The sequence below is a fragment of the Choristoneura fumiferana genome, chromosome 8 (genome assembly GCF_025370935.1).
Source record: "Choristoneura fumiferana chromosome 8, NRCan_CFum_1, whole genome shotgun sequence".
NCBI lineage: Eukaryota > Metazoa > Arthropoda > Insecta > Lepidoptera > Tortricidae > Choristoneura > Choristoneura fumiferana.
In genome coordinates this window covers 6,371,259-6,384,434 of record NC_133479.1, presented here as the reverse complement: position 1 = coordinate 6,384,434, position 13,176 = coordinate 6,371,259, and the positions used below count along the sequence as shown (strand labels likewise).

The 13,176-nt window shown below is 42.0% G+C and overlaps 1 protein-coding gene across 3 annotated transcripts; it reads left to right on the top strand.

Annotated features, from left to right (window-relative positions):
• Positions 1-480: 480 nt before the first annotated feature.
• On the top strand, positions 481-12,745 carry LOC141430002 (sodium-dependent serotonin transporter-like). 3 transcript variants are annotated; one of them, XM_074090532.1, is made up of 13 exons: positions 481-569; positions 806-871; positions 2,417-2,660; positions 3,629-3,833; positions 4,227-4,365; positions 5,856-5,984; positions 6,899-7,127; positions 8,525-8,623; positions 9,340-9,452; positions 9,961-10,086; positions 10,767-10,964; positions 12,171-12,302; positions 12,664-12,745. In XM_074090532.1, the coding sequence occupies exons 1-13, from the start codon at positions 555-557 to the stop codon at positions 12,685-12,687; spliced, it is 1,719 nt and encodes a 572-aa protein (XP_073946633.1). In that variant the 5' UTR covers positions 481-554; the 3' UTR covers positions 12,688-12,745. The 3 variants fall into 3 exon arrangements, with proteins under 3 accessions (XP_073946633.1, XP_073946632.1, XP_073946634.1); XM_074090531.1 differs by having other exon boundaries at positions 2,402-2,660; XM_074090533.1 differs by lacking the exon at positions 8,525-8,623 and having other exon boundaries at positions 2,402-2,660.
• Positions 12,746-13,176: the final 431 nt, after the last annotated feature.

Sequence of the window (13,176 nt, the reverse complement as noted above, 5' to 3'; positions counted from 1 at the left end):
TGCGTTTGCTCAACAAATCTAAAAAATAAATAAAACGAAAATTATAAAGGAGTATGAACTGAAGATGTCTTGCGATTCAATCAACTTGTATAACCTATCATGTCACCCTTGGCAATAGGGAATAATGAATAATAAGTTCACGCTGTTATCGTTCATCTACCATTACCTCTCATATTTCGTTTTCTATATTTTTTTTACCGTACAACGGCAAAACCTACTAGACAGACACTGGCAAAATTGTCCTCCAATGGACAAAGCCATATTTTATTAATAAAAACAACAAGTTCAGGCTGTTACTTCCGATAGTCTTCCTTCCAAAGCTTCCTTCACTATTTTGGGAGTGATGGAGTGACAACCTGAACTTATTATCTGTGAATGGCAAGAATGGCAATGAATGGCATGTCTGTAAAACCGTAGACAGTTTCTCTATAGTAACAATACTCTTTGATAGTTTCTGTGAAACACTTGGAAACACTTCTACAAGTCACTTTAGACATATTTATATGAAAGATAAATATTTTATGAATGCATATTTATAGATATTTATTTAAATAATGAGTGACAGCGTGGTAAGTGTACATTTTTACGATAATATATTGTGTATTTCAGTCAAAATTAACATACGGATAGGATTTGCTTTCCTTGTGCGGTGTGAAATTTGAATCCCCTCTAGGCCCGCTTGGTAACGACGCCCATGCCCTCAAGGGCGGATACAGGGGGTTAGGGGGGGGAGACCTATCTAATATTATATTATCCCGCAAAAACAGACTCCGCGCATCCGCAGTGAACTAAGTCTTGTTTTCAGAGTACTCACACACCTACAAAAACTGGAACTCACTCTACTACCTCTGATTCCACGGATGTCCCCGTGGTAAGTAGTCAAACCTGCTTTCTTCAGCAATTTTTAAAGTTACGTTATCCGAAACCCTTAGGCCGCGAACTAGACGCCAGTGGGCAGCAGTGCAGCACGTTTTCTTTGTTCATTGCGTGTGCTGCCACTGCTAGGTACCATTGTGTGGCGAAGGTCTCGATGTGCAATGAACAGCAGGGCTACTACGAAACTCGAAGTTGTATCGTACCGTCCCTCTCGCTCTCGTATTAAAAAGTATAAGTGTCAGAGGGACCGCACGACACGAACTTCCGAGTTTCGTAGTAGCCCTGCAGAGACAACGCTCGTCGCGCGTCGTTTGAAAAGATTCCTAAGATGTACCGCTCCGGGAATGCGGTCTCAGGAAGCTGATGTCATAGATTAGTCGTGCCTTGGGAAAAGTTCCGCTTGAAGCGGACAATGCTTGATTGCCAACCATCAGGTAGGAATAAAATGACTGACGGTCGGGACATTATTCGAGCGTTTATTCCGTACCTAGGTACTAGCCTTAACCTGCGGCCGAGCAATTTTTTTAAATATACAACGACAACAGTGGCAAAGCAATAAATAAATGACAGAGTTTAGCTTGAAAAAAGGTTTCGGTACAGATGTAGTGAATAATGTTTTGCCATCGTATTTTGTCGGAAAAAATCGTATTTATCTTGTTTTTTCAATTAGCTTATTGCGAGGGTATTCTGGCAAAACAGAATAAGTGCAATTTTTTTTTAAAGTTACATACATAGGCATACTCAGTTTTTTCGGTTTTATTTATCTAGCAAAACCGTATAAAATAGTACATTGTGTCTTAAGGGCGGTAAATAAGGAATTACGAACGAGAGTCTATTAGAAGCCCGTGCGACATACAATGTTTTTCATCACATTTGCGAGTAAAATTTTATATTTGTAAAAGAAAAACTAATGTTTTTTCCAAAAATTGCCGATACCGCTGATTGCGCTCTTGGCAGCGCCAGCTAAACCCTATCAAGTATCTTATGTCTCAATGCAGTTCTTTGTCTATCTGTACGCCAAATGTCATGTAGGTAAATCCGTTCAGCTATTATTGCGTGATGGAGTAACAAACATCCAAACCTCCAAACATCTTCACAAACTTTCACATTTATAAATTTATAATGTAATATTAAGTAGTAGGAAGTAAGATGATTTTCATGGACACATTTTTGTTGACATGTTGAAAGTTTCTTGGTTATCTATTAGAAGTACTCGTACAGGACGTAAAAAATAATCGAAAATGTCATCAAATTATACAGCCGATACATAATAAAAATGTGATCACGAAAATGAGGAGGTAGAAACTCTCGAATAATGATCCAGTTACGCGAAGTACGATAGTGAACCTGGCTGCTGGGGGGCTACTACGAAATTCGAAAACCGAAGTTCGTATCGTACAATCTCTCTCACTTAAAAAATATAATAAAGTGTCAACGAGGCGGCAAGATAAAGGCAAAATACGAAGTTCGAATTTTGCACTTCGTAGTACATGGGCCAGGCTACAGTTCATATTTCCCTTCATAGTTTTATTCTAACCAGAAAGTCGACCGTTGGACGAACAACATCTCGTACCGCCAGCTCGTGGTATCCTCATGCATCGGCGTCTTCCAACTGTGGTGGCACCCGTACTTGCACGACCTTCGCAAGCTGCTGCCTTTTATATTTCTCTACAACGTGTTCAGCGTGTTTGTTGGCTACCCCATGTTCTTCTTGGAGCTGGTCATTGGAGCCGTGACGAAGAAGGGCGTGCTGTCTGCTTGGGACTTAGCGCCGGTTGCAAGAGGTATTTGGGATTTAGAACTAAGTATGTTGAGTTTGTAAATGAAATATTGAAATGCAAAGAGACTGTCATGCGAATAATTAAGTAAAATAGTGATGGAGCCGACGCGCCGCTTGCTCGAATCAAGTTGAGCAGGTAGGGAGGGGCCCGGGCGGCGCGGGCCTGCAGTGTTGCCAGCCAGCGCTCGTAGTGATGGCGTAGACAGGCATCTAAGTTTAAAGTATAAAGTATCAATTCCAATGGTTTATGCCGTTTATGTCTGTGAGGTAGTGGTGAGATGATTAAGTTACAGGGGGTTTCAATGCTGCTGATGAGCGCAGCGTCTGTAGGTACTAGCGCTGGCACGCACTACATTCTGCTCACTCACTCACGCGACCACGTATCTGCGTGTTACTGCAGCTGTAAGATCTGTCACAGCTCAATGCTGCTGACGGTGCGGCGTCTGCGCTCACACTAGACGTAGCCGTCGCTTGGTGGCTGTCGCTAACTCGGCTCACTCGCTCACGATACACGTTACTGCAGCTTACTTCAGCTGAATGATCTGTCACAGGGGTGGGTTGCTCAATGCTGCTGATTGTGCGGCGTCTGCACTCACACTAGACGTGGCTGTCGCTAACTCGGCTCACTCGCTCACGATACACGTTACTGCAGCTTACTTCAGCTGAATGATCTGTCACAGGGGTGGGTTGCTCAATGCTGCTGATGTGCGGCGTCTGCACTCACACTAGACGTAGCCGTCGCTTGGTGGCTGTCGCTAACTCGGCTCACTCGCTCACGATACACGTTACTGCAGCTTACTTCAGCTGAATGATCTGTCACAGGGGTGGGTTGCTCAATGCTGCTGATTGTGCGGCGTCTGCACTCACACTAGACGTGGCCGTCCGTCGCGTGGTGGCTGTCGCTATAGGTAGGCTCACTCGCTCACGACACAGTATTACTGCAAGTACTAACAGTGTAACGATCTGTCACAGGGGTGGGTTGCTCAATGCTGCTTACGAGCGCGGTGACTGCGCTGGCGCTGGGCGTAGTGGCCGCGTGGTGGCTGGCGCTGGCGGTGCACTCGGCTCACTCCTTCCTGCCGTGGCTGCACTGCGCGGCCGCCGCTCAGCCGCCCTGCGCCGCGAGACATCGCCCGCTCACCAACGACAGCGAAACGCCAGCGAACTCGTTCTTTTTGTTAGTGTTTCTTTTATTTGGTGAAAAGATGCTCTTAGTTTCTATTCAGCACTATAGTCTTTACCTTAACCTTAACTTATCATTTCGGTAAAGTTTATTCAATTTCCATGGGAACTCCCAAATCTTGGTCTTAATTGACGTTGCATGATAAACGACAGTGCCAAATTTCATGACTATACCCAGTGGATTAGATTTCGGGATTTTATCTCGATCCCACGGAAATATCAGGATAAAAGTAGCCTATGTGTTATTCCAGATGTCCAGCTATCTTCATACCAAATTTCGTCCAAATCCGTCCAGCTATCGTCTAAATCTAAACGAGTTATGAATGTGGCATAATTTATTTTTATCTACCTCTATCCAATTTAAAACGATTTTATGTTATTTTTTCAGTAATTTCGTGCTAAATCTGAAACGTGATGATCTAGAAGGAGGCATGGGGAAAATTGTTTGGGAGCTCTACGCCTACTACGTCATCTGCTGGCTACTCATCTATTTCATTGCGGTCAAGAAGATTTACAGCTATTCAAAGGTATTTTGAACATGAAACTACCGTAACTACCTCATATTAAATGTTATTGTAACGGATAAGTCACGTCTTAAACCGAGTTTAGCTCGACATGAGTCGCGTGCTCCTGAGAAGAAGGGCTACGAAATAGCCCGAAACACGTCGAGCTAAACTCGGTTTAAGACGTGAGTTATCCGTTACAATATCATTTAATATTCAAAGGTATCCTTAGACTTGGGTTAGGTACATTATACGCTCATTCTGGCGTCAGTTCAGTTCATAATTCTGTCGTCATTCAGACCAGGGCCCAATTTCATAACAAATTACAAGCTTAGTATTAGCGATTTTGTATTGAAATTCAGTAACTAATACTAATAATAAAGATAATAATAATAGTAGATTATTGTCGTGGCCTGGAAGTAGGCAATTGCTGGCTGAGTATGAGTATTAAACGGACGAGCTTGCGAGTCCGTTTAACTAATACGAAGCCAGCAATTGCTATTCCAGCCGAGACTAATATAAAGCTTTTCTCAAAAATGGTGAATAATTCTGAAATAGAATAAACTTTTTCTCAAAATATATAAGCTAAGCAAGCTAAGCAAAATATATTAAATAATATAAGCATCAGCGAGACGGTACCTACGATACGAACTTCTATTTTCGAATTTCGGAGTATGGATGATGTACTGAATTGACAGCAGAATTCTAAATCTTACGTGACCGAAAAATAAAACCTTGATTTTTTTATTTATTCGACTGGATGGCAAACGAGCATGTGGGTCTCCTGATGGTAAGAGATCACCACCGCCCATATAAATCTGCAACACCAGGGGTATTGCAGATGCGTTGCCAACCTAGAGCCCTAAGATATATACCTACGACCAGATGGCCTAGTGGTTAGAGAACCTGACTACGAAGCTTGAGGTCCCGGGTTCGATTCCCGTGTCGCAGCTATTTGTATTTGATGAAATACGAATGTTTGTTCTCGGGTCTGGGTGTTTAATATGTATTTAATATGTATCTATCTGAATAATTCTATTTATCCGTTGCTTAGTACCCATAACACAAGCTTACGTGCTAAGCTTATTTTTCGACTGGATAATGGGTGTTAATTGTCCCGTTATATTTATTATTATTATTTATTATACCTCAAGTGCCAGTAATTTCACCGGCTGTCTTACTCTGTAATGTGTTGTTTTTGTTTTTTTTTTTAATGTGGAATTGCACGAGTCCATGCAACACCTGGACCGTATTATGCTCCAAACGCTGCTTGTTAGCTCTACTCATTGCTGCGCCGCGATGTGCGATGTAGCATCCACCTATAGGTACATTGCTTATTCACGCAACTCCACTCTCTCCCTCTTTTCGGTCATGATGACAGAGACAGAGAGAGAGAACTGAGTTCAACATGCAGCATGGTGTACCATAGCCACACTACGGCTCTGCTACCTTTCATCGCAACTCCCATGACATCGAGTGTGTAGCTGAAGCACTTTTCTCGTAATTTTTCGCAGTTGGTGCTATTCAAAGACGTGTTAGCCTTCTTCGTGCTTATATGCTGCGCCATCGGCTGCACTCGGCTGGAGGGCGCAGGCCGGATGTTCCGGGAATGTGACTGGAGCGTGCTGTTTGATGGATTTCAGGTCAGTTAAGATCATTATATATCATCGCTCGAGAAACAGATAACTTGTTGGAGGAGAAAAGCCGAAAAGACGAAACGTTGGCAGGCCTCCACTAAGTCGACTGACTATATTAGTCACGGACAACCAGTGGATGCAACTGGCGAGTTGAAGTTCATGTGACGTTCTAAGGGGTGGGGGGAGGGCTTTGTTCTGCACTGATGTTAAGCGGTAATTACACTAAGAGCGAATATTCGAATATTTGAAAATACGGTCCGGATAGTCGTAGAATTATGCATTACTTTAATTGAATTTTCATTTCAATTTAATTTTCTATAATTTCTTCACATCGCTGACATTAGCGGCTCGATTATTACTTTACACATCTAGGCCTCCGACTATTAAGGTGATTTTCCACCGGCGAGGCGAGATGAGAATTGAAATTTCTATGGCAGCGCCCGCGACGTCAGGTGGCGGGCGCGGGAGAATGCATACAAATTTCAATTCTCGTTTCGCCTCGCCGGTGGAAAATCACCATTAGGTATGTTGCAATACGGGTCAATTATTGACATTAAACAGTGCCATTTATAAATTAAACAACTACCTACATTTTAAAATTATTTTTATGGAAAAAATCAACAACTAATAGAAAATACAAACTGAAACCTAGATGCACAGAAAAACCACATAAAGAGACCAGCGCTGGGAATCGAACCCTGGTCCTCAGCATTCCAGGTGCAGGATTTTACGGGATGACCGTAAAAGTAACAAAATTTGGAGTTGAAATAAAAAATACAAAAATACTCCAAAAACCAATCTTAACTCCTAATAGGTAACCAGTTTCCAAACTTGGTTGCCTACCGGGAACAATCCCGCAGTGTAAAAGTTTGCTCGCAGTGTAAAAGTGCCTATTTCGAAAACTTGCTCCATTTTTTCAGATTTGGCGCGAAGCTATAGAATACGCGTTACTAGAGATGACGGTCTCTCAGGGGACCCTGGTGATGCTGGGTTCCTATTGTCCTCAACAAAAGGTCAAGATGTCCCAGACTGCGCTGTTATCGTTCGTGGCTTCAAAGACTTGCTGCATGCTCACCGCTTTGACCCTGGGTGCGACGCACGGTGCTCTGATGACAGATTATGACAGCAACGGCACGAATATTTGGAGCGGTACGTTGGAATACTATACATGGTAAAAAAGTTTTTACACAGGCCGAGTTAAAATCAATCTTAAGTCAATGTCAAAAGACTTTGACATGGAAAAACTTTTCTCACTTTAACTATGCATAGTTACTTCCGATCTCCAATGTTAAGTTTGTATTTGTACTTGAATAGCGTGCGTTGCGTTTAACGCAATATTGGCATATCTCCGTTACTCAGGCTAGAAACGACAAAGCGTCGGGGATAGTGCGAACTCGCGTAACATCCAATTTCCAGTTTTTACTCCAAATTGATTGAAATAAAACTAATGATGAGTTTAAAGCTATTCTCAGTAACTACACATAGTGCAGTATACCTAAGCGGTTAAGTAGGTACTAAGTAGGTACGTCTGCTAGTAAGAAGATTTCACTATTGCCGACGATATTGCATTGTTACTATTTCACGTGAATAATTCGACGAATTTTTACGCTCCTGCCTCCTGTAAAAGGAGTCTGGGAGAATCAAGGTTGAGAGTTAAACTCAACCTTAGCCCCGAAGATCAAATTTGTTAGTATCCATATTTTCTTCTTGAAATTATGGAGTGAAAACAAGAATAGCCATGGCTAAGATAGCATTCAATGATAAAAAAACACATTTTTAAAGCCAAAATCTCAAGGACCATTCGGAAAAGATTTATTAAGACCTACATCTGGAGTATAGCATTATATGGGAGCGAGACTTGGGCATTGACTGAGCGGGACCGAGACAGATTGAGTGCGTTTGAGATGTGGTGCTGGCGGAGAATGGAGGGGATTAGCTGGACTGAAAGGAGAACTAATGAGGAGGTTTTAGAGTTGGTGGAAGAGGAAAGGCGGCTGTTGAGGACGATTGAAAATAGGAGAGGGAATATGCTGGGGCATCTGATACGACATGACAGCTACATAAAAACTATTTTGGAAGGGCGAATAGAAGGCAGGCGAGGCAGGGGAAGGCCGAGACGGTCATTTATAGATCAAGCCAAGGAAAAAGTCAATGTCATGTCGTATCAGGAGCTGAAAACGCTGGCAGAGAACCGAAAAGAGTGGCGATTACTCCACCGACAAGAGCTAAGCTCTTAAATTAATGATGATGATGATGATTATGGAGTAGGTATTATTATGTAGGGCGTTTCATGAATTGGTTTGCAAACAGAGATGGGCAAAGTATTAAAGGATTTTCAAATACGAATTATATCTAATTTTATGTTGAAATTTAAACTAAAAATATCAGGCTTTTTTATTTTAGTGGTTTGCATAGGTACGTAGTAATCGTAGTAGCGCTACTATTGACGCTATGCGAAGTAAGCTTGCTTTATCTTTCCGGTGTCTCCAGCTTCATCATTATCTAGAATACATTTAGATAAACGTAACGCCCATCTCTGTTCGCAGGCATGCGCGACGACCGCCCCGGCATATTATGGTCAGCATGTCCCGGTGATAGAGACCACGTTGATAACTCCCACTGGGAGTATTCGCCCATTACGCTAGGTGCGTACCTACGGCCCATCTCTGGTCTATATATTCCACTGCTGAGCATAATCCTCTTCTCAAAATGAGAGGGTTTGGCTGTACTTCCCACGCGAGCCCAATGTGGATTGGAAACTTCATACACACTATTGAATGGCTCCACAAGTGTAGGGTTGAAGGGTTGTTCCTTAGGATATTATTTTTCCTTCACTGAAAAACTCTTGGTAAGATCTACATTCAATGTACAGTCATTACTATGAACTTCAGGTAACCACTGTGTAGAGGCCAGCCGCACAATGAACAGAGAAAAAGTTTTCTGTGTCTTCGGCCAGTTCGGCTGCACGTAGTTGTGGCTGGGCCGTGAAATAGGGATACAACAACATGGTGTTTGCTGAAAAACACTCAAGTTCAGCTCTGAAAATTAGAAAATTGATTTTATGTGCTTAAAAACAGATAAATATTTCTTCTTTCTTAAAACAGATAAATATTGGTTCTTATAGTCGATTGGGTTGGAAAATAAGTACGTCATAACTAGCTGTTGCCATACAAAATCGAAGGAAGAATCGTCTTTTATCAACCTACAAAAATTACGTACGTCTGTAGATTGGTGTCGTCATCCCTACAGGTATAGGTACAGCTGAAGCTGCCCCACAGCTTATCATCGTTGCAGGCGGAGTCCCAGTAGTGTAGTAGTGTTTATATATATTAATAGTGAACGTAGTTTCTGGTTTGCGCAGGTCCTCCGGCGTCCGTAATACTGTGGGCGGACTACGTAGCTCGCGTCCCTGGAAGCCAGTTCTGGTCCGGCCTGATCTTCTTCACTCTGTTCGTCCTCACTGTTTCCTTTGTGGTATGTTTATTATGCCATGCAGTGCAGGTTAAGCCATGCAGCAGCAGGTTCAACACTCACGTCACCTATACTAGCTGGCACATTGCACGGTGTACGAGTAAAGAGTAGCTGCGAGTGTAAACTGCCGAAGAGAATAGAATCATCACTATATGTACCTGTCAACGACAGCGATGAGGAAAGGAAGTCTTATGTTGATACAGAGCACTGGTTGTACCTGCTGTCAGCTACCTTAAATACAAAGTAGGTATTAAACAACATTTTTTGGCTCTATTTACTCGTGCGATTTTACAGCTAGTCTTAAGTCACAAGGAAATAAACTTTAGATCGATGGTGATGAACTCCCAGCCGATTTCAGCCACGGCGACTGCTCCGCTATTTATTTTGTTGTGCTCATATAGGTACTCAAGTATGTTACATTGTAGCCAATTTTAAATATAAACGGCGACGCTAGAACACCCGTCTGTGACATTCTATGCTATTTACTTACTAAAACAAGTTTTGCTTGCAGTCTCTGACAGTCCAGACGATCATGTCGACGTTCTCAGGCCGCTCCATACGGAAGATAACGTGGGCCTTCTTGATCATCATTTGTTCACTATTCTGCACGATCGGCGTCATAACTCTGTGCACACAAGTGAGAAATATTCTGTTCATCTTTAATTTTTATAACTAAATGACAAAATCTGCTATACATTGTGGAATGCTTTATAGTTTATGGAATAGGATTAAAAATAGTTTGACTGGCTTTCATCAGCATATCGTGAGCATGTTATTGGTAAGTTACCTAACAGAACGCCAGTGCGTAGCTCGACTAGGTAACATCAGCCAAATATGTGGTCTACCACCCTAAAGCTGATAATCGTTTGCATGTCATAAAATAATAATGCCAATAGAAGTGTTTGTCAACTTGAAAGTTCGACTGTAGCGACTAATTCACTTGATAGGAACTTGTTTAAAAATTGATAGACCACTTATTTGGCTGATACAATGATATTATATGTTACTAACGGCTGATGGTACAAATTTGTTAACGTAGGTAACTTGCTTTCAAGTGTGTGCGTACATATGAATGTACGCAGCGAGGTGTAGTTAAATTCAAAATCAAAAAGTTTTTTAATTTATGCATAACAAATACCTACATACGAATGTGTAAAAATCTGCCACCGGTTCGGGAAAACCTCTGTCGAGAATAATCCGCTAAGAAATAATTCAAGTTTTTTTACCGACCTCACTTTCCCATTCGCAAAACTATGGAGTTTACTTCTTATTTCGTTTGAATACTTTAAAAGAACAACTTGACTCTTAATTTCCCAGAGCGGCCTGTACATCCTAACCTTTCTAATGGACTGGCCGGTAACTCGACCACGGACGGCCATCGCAGCCGTCATGGGCTTCGTCATAACCTTCGCTTACGGCCAGACTACTTTCTGCGAAGACATTTTCTTCGCGGTGGGAGAGTACCCATGCGTTTTCATAAGGATCTGCTGGGCCATCGCACCTTTTTTTCTTATGGTGGGTAAAAATAAGCTGAGGCCTTAAGGTTTCTACACAATACACCGTATAATACCATTAGCAACGTGCCAGGCAAAAATATATTCTTTGTAATTTATTGAATCATACGTTACTTTGCTTAGGTCCATATCAATGAACTAAAAGAATTTCTTTGCTCACCCGCGACCTTATGATAGCAAGTTTATGCAAAATATGCGTGTATGCGGGGGTATGTAAATTTGCGGGTGAGCAAAGAAATTCTTTTAGTTAATTTATAGCTTTGTATCGTAAAGTATGAGACTATACCCACTAGCACGATCAGTAACCAACCGTCGCCGTTGCGTGTCATAGTTAGCGGTTGAAATTCTATTTGAAACTCCGTCTGACACGTTCCTATTACAGTCATACGGTGTAATGTGTAGAGACCTTTATTGTCTAACACACTTGGAATCACAATCGTTTTCACCAGTTCTTCCTGTCACACGTTTATAAGACGAGAGTAGAAAGAGATGGTGAATGCGACCGTAAGCGCGTTAGTCAATACGAATTGTCAAATAGATGCGACTTCGTAACTGGTTAACAGATGGGAATAATGTGTTCCTGTTTGGTAACTGGTTACGTAAGTATTGTACCTAGATACCTGCTATCGAGCCATAGATTCTTGACCCACCCAGGACTGGATTTAGAAGTCTGCTGGCCTGCAAGGCTATGAAGAAGTGGAGTCTTCTAAGACGAAAGCTGTTTGAAAAAAGAAATGGAAAAGTTAAAGTTAAACCCTCTACGGATAGCAATGACGGCAATGGCAATGTCAATTAATATTATGGGACAGCCTTGTCTGTTTTTAATATTTTTTACTAGCTTTTGCCCGCGGCTTCGCCCGCGTAGAATTCGGTTATCGCGCGCTGTTCCCGGGAACTGCATTTATTCGGGATAAAAAGTAGCCTATGTCATTCTGGCCCATAAACTATCTCTATGCCAAAAATCACGTCGATCCGTCGCTCCGATTCGACGTGAAAGACGGACAAACATACATACAAAGACACACACACATTTATAATATTAGTATGAATGTTCAAACTTTCACAGCGCTTTGCCCGCAGACGAAACTATACTTGCTCAGCAAATTTGGCCCCGCTCCACATACAAAATTCCCTGTAACTGAGGTACATTTGCGGGGCTAGATTTTTTTGCTGCTCAGTATATTTCATTTGCATTTGATTTTTCCAGACTGCTTTCTTCTCTGGGCTGACTGATCAAACCCAGTCCGCTGCGACAGCAGGCTGGTCGGTGGTTGGATTCATGTTGTTACCCATATTCGCCGTCCTCGCTGCATATCTCATCTTTAAATGCCGTGTCAGGGTATGTCACTTCTGCCATTGTATGTGCCTCTGGTGGCCGTATTGTCAACGTTTCTGCCGCTGGCGATCGCAATCAAGTGACAGTTTTTGTATGCGGAACCGTCATTTCATTGTGATTGCGAGTGTCAGAAGCGTTAGGAAATACGGCCTCTGACTAGGAAGCTCGAAGTCCCGGGTTCGATCCGCAATCGGGGCGGATATTTGTACGAAAAATACAAATGCTTTGTTCTCAAATTTTGGTCAATTGGTGTCAAGTGTCCCGTGATATTTATTTATTTATTTCTCTATTGACACAGGAGTTACGGAATTCCTCATGGGATAGAAAGTTAACATTTTTTTGATTATCTTTAATTTATTTTCAGAACATTGTACGGAGTGAAAAATAAGCATTGAAGATACTTTGTTAAAAAGGGATGGTACTTACATTAAATTAAATCAGAAATACTTAGTTTTTTATTTATTTACCATGGTACTCACATACATACTATGAACTAAGTAGCTCAGAACAAGTACCTACTTAAGTAGTACTTGTGCCGTAACACATTCACTGTTCCTATACAAAATGATTGACAAGGTCACGAGCGAGTCCAATTGTGTGTTTCGCTTTGGGGACAGTTTGTTGTGATCCCCTCAACTGATATCAGATATCGCAATATGACAGGTGACCGTTAACCTTTAGAACTCGACAGCTGAACATCGTGTCATAGGCGCCATGTCGGCATTTCGTGGCGCCTATGGAACGGTTTTTAGAAAAAAAGATTCGTCGTCTGTGGCCGACCGTGGCGTTCAAAAGGTTGCAGTAAAGTAGGGTAGGTAGTTTTTATTTAATTAAAAAGGTAATGACGTGCGTTTTGCACCAAGAGACTGAAAATGGA

Excerpts from the sequence above, each read along its gene's own strand:
- LOC141430002 (XM_074090531.1), top strand. Across the intron at positions 2,661-3,628 it reads CTTAGCGCCGGTTGCAAGAG|GGGTGGGTTGCTCAATGCTG; the intron begins GTATTTGGGATT and ends GATCTGTCACAG. Across the intron at positions 10,087-10,766 it reads TCATAACTCTGTGCACACAA|AGCGGCCTGTACATCCTAAC; the intron begins GTGAGAAATATT and ends TTAATTTCCCAG.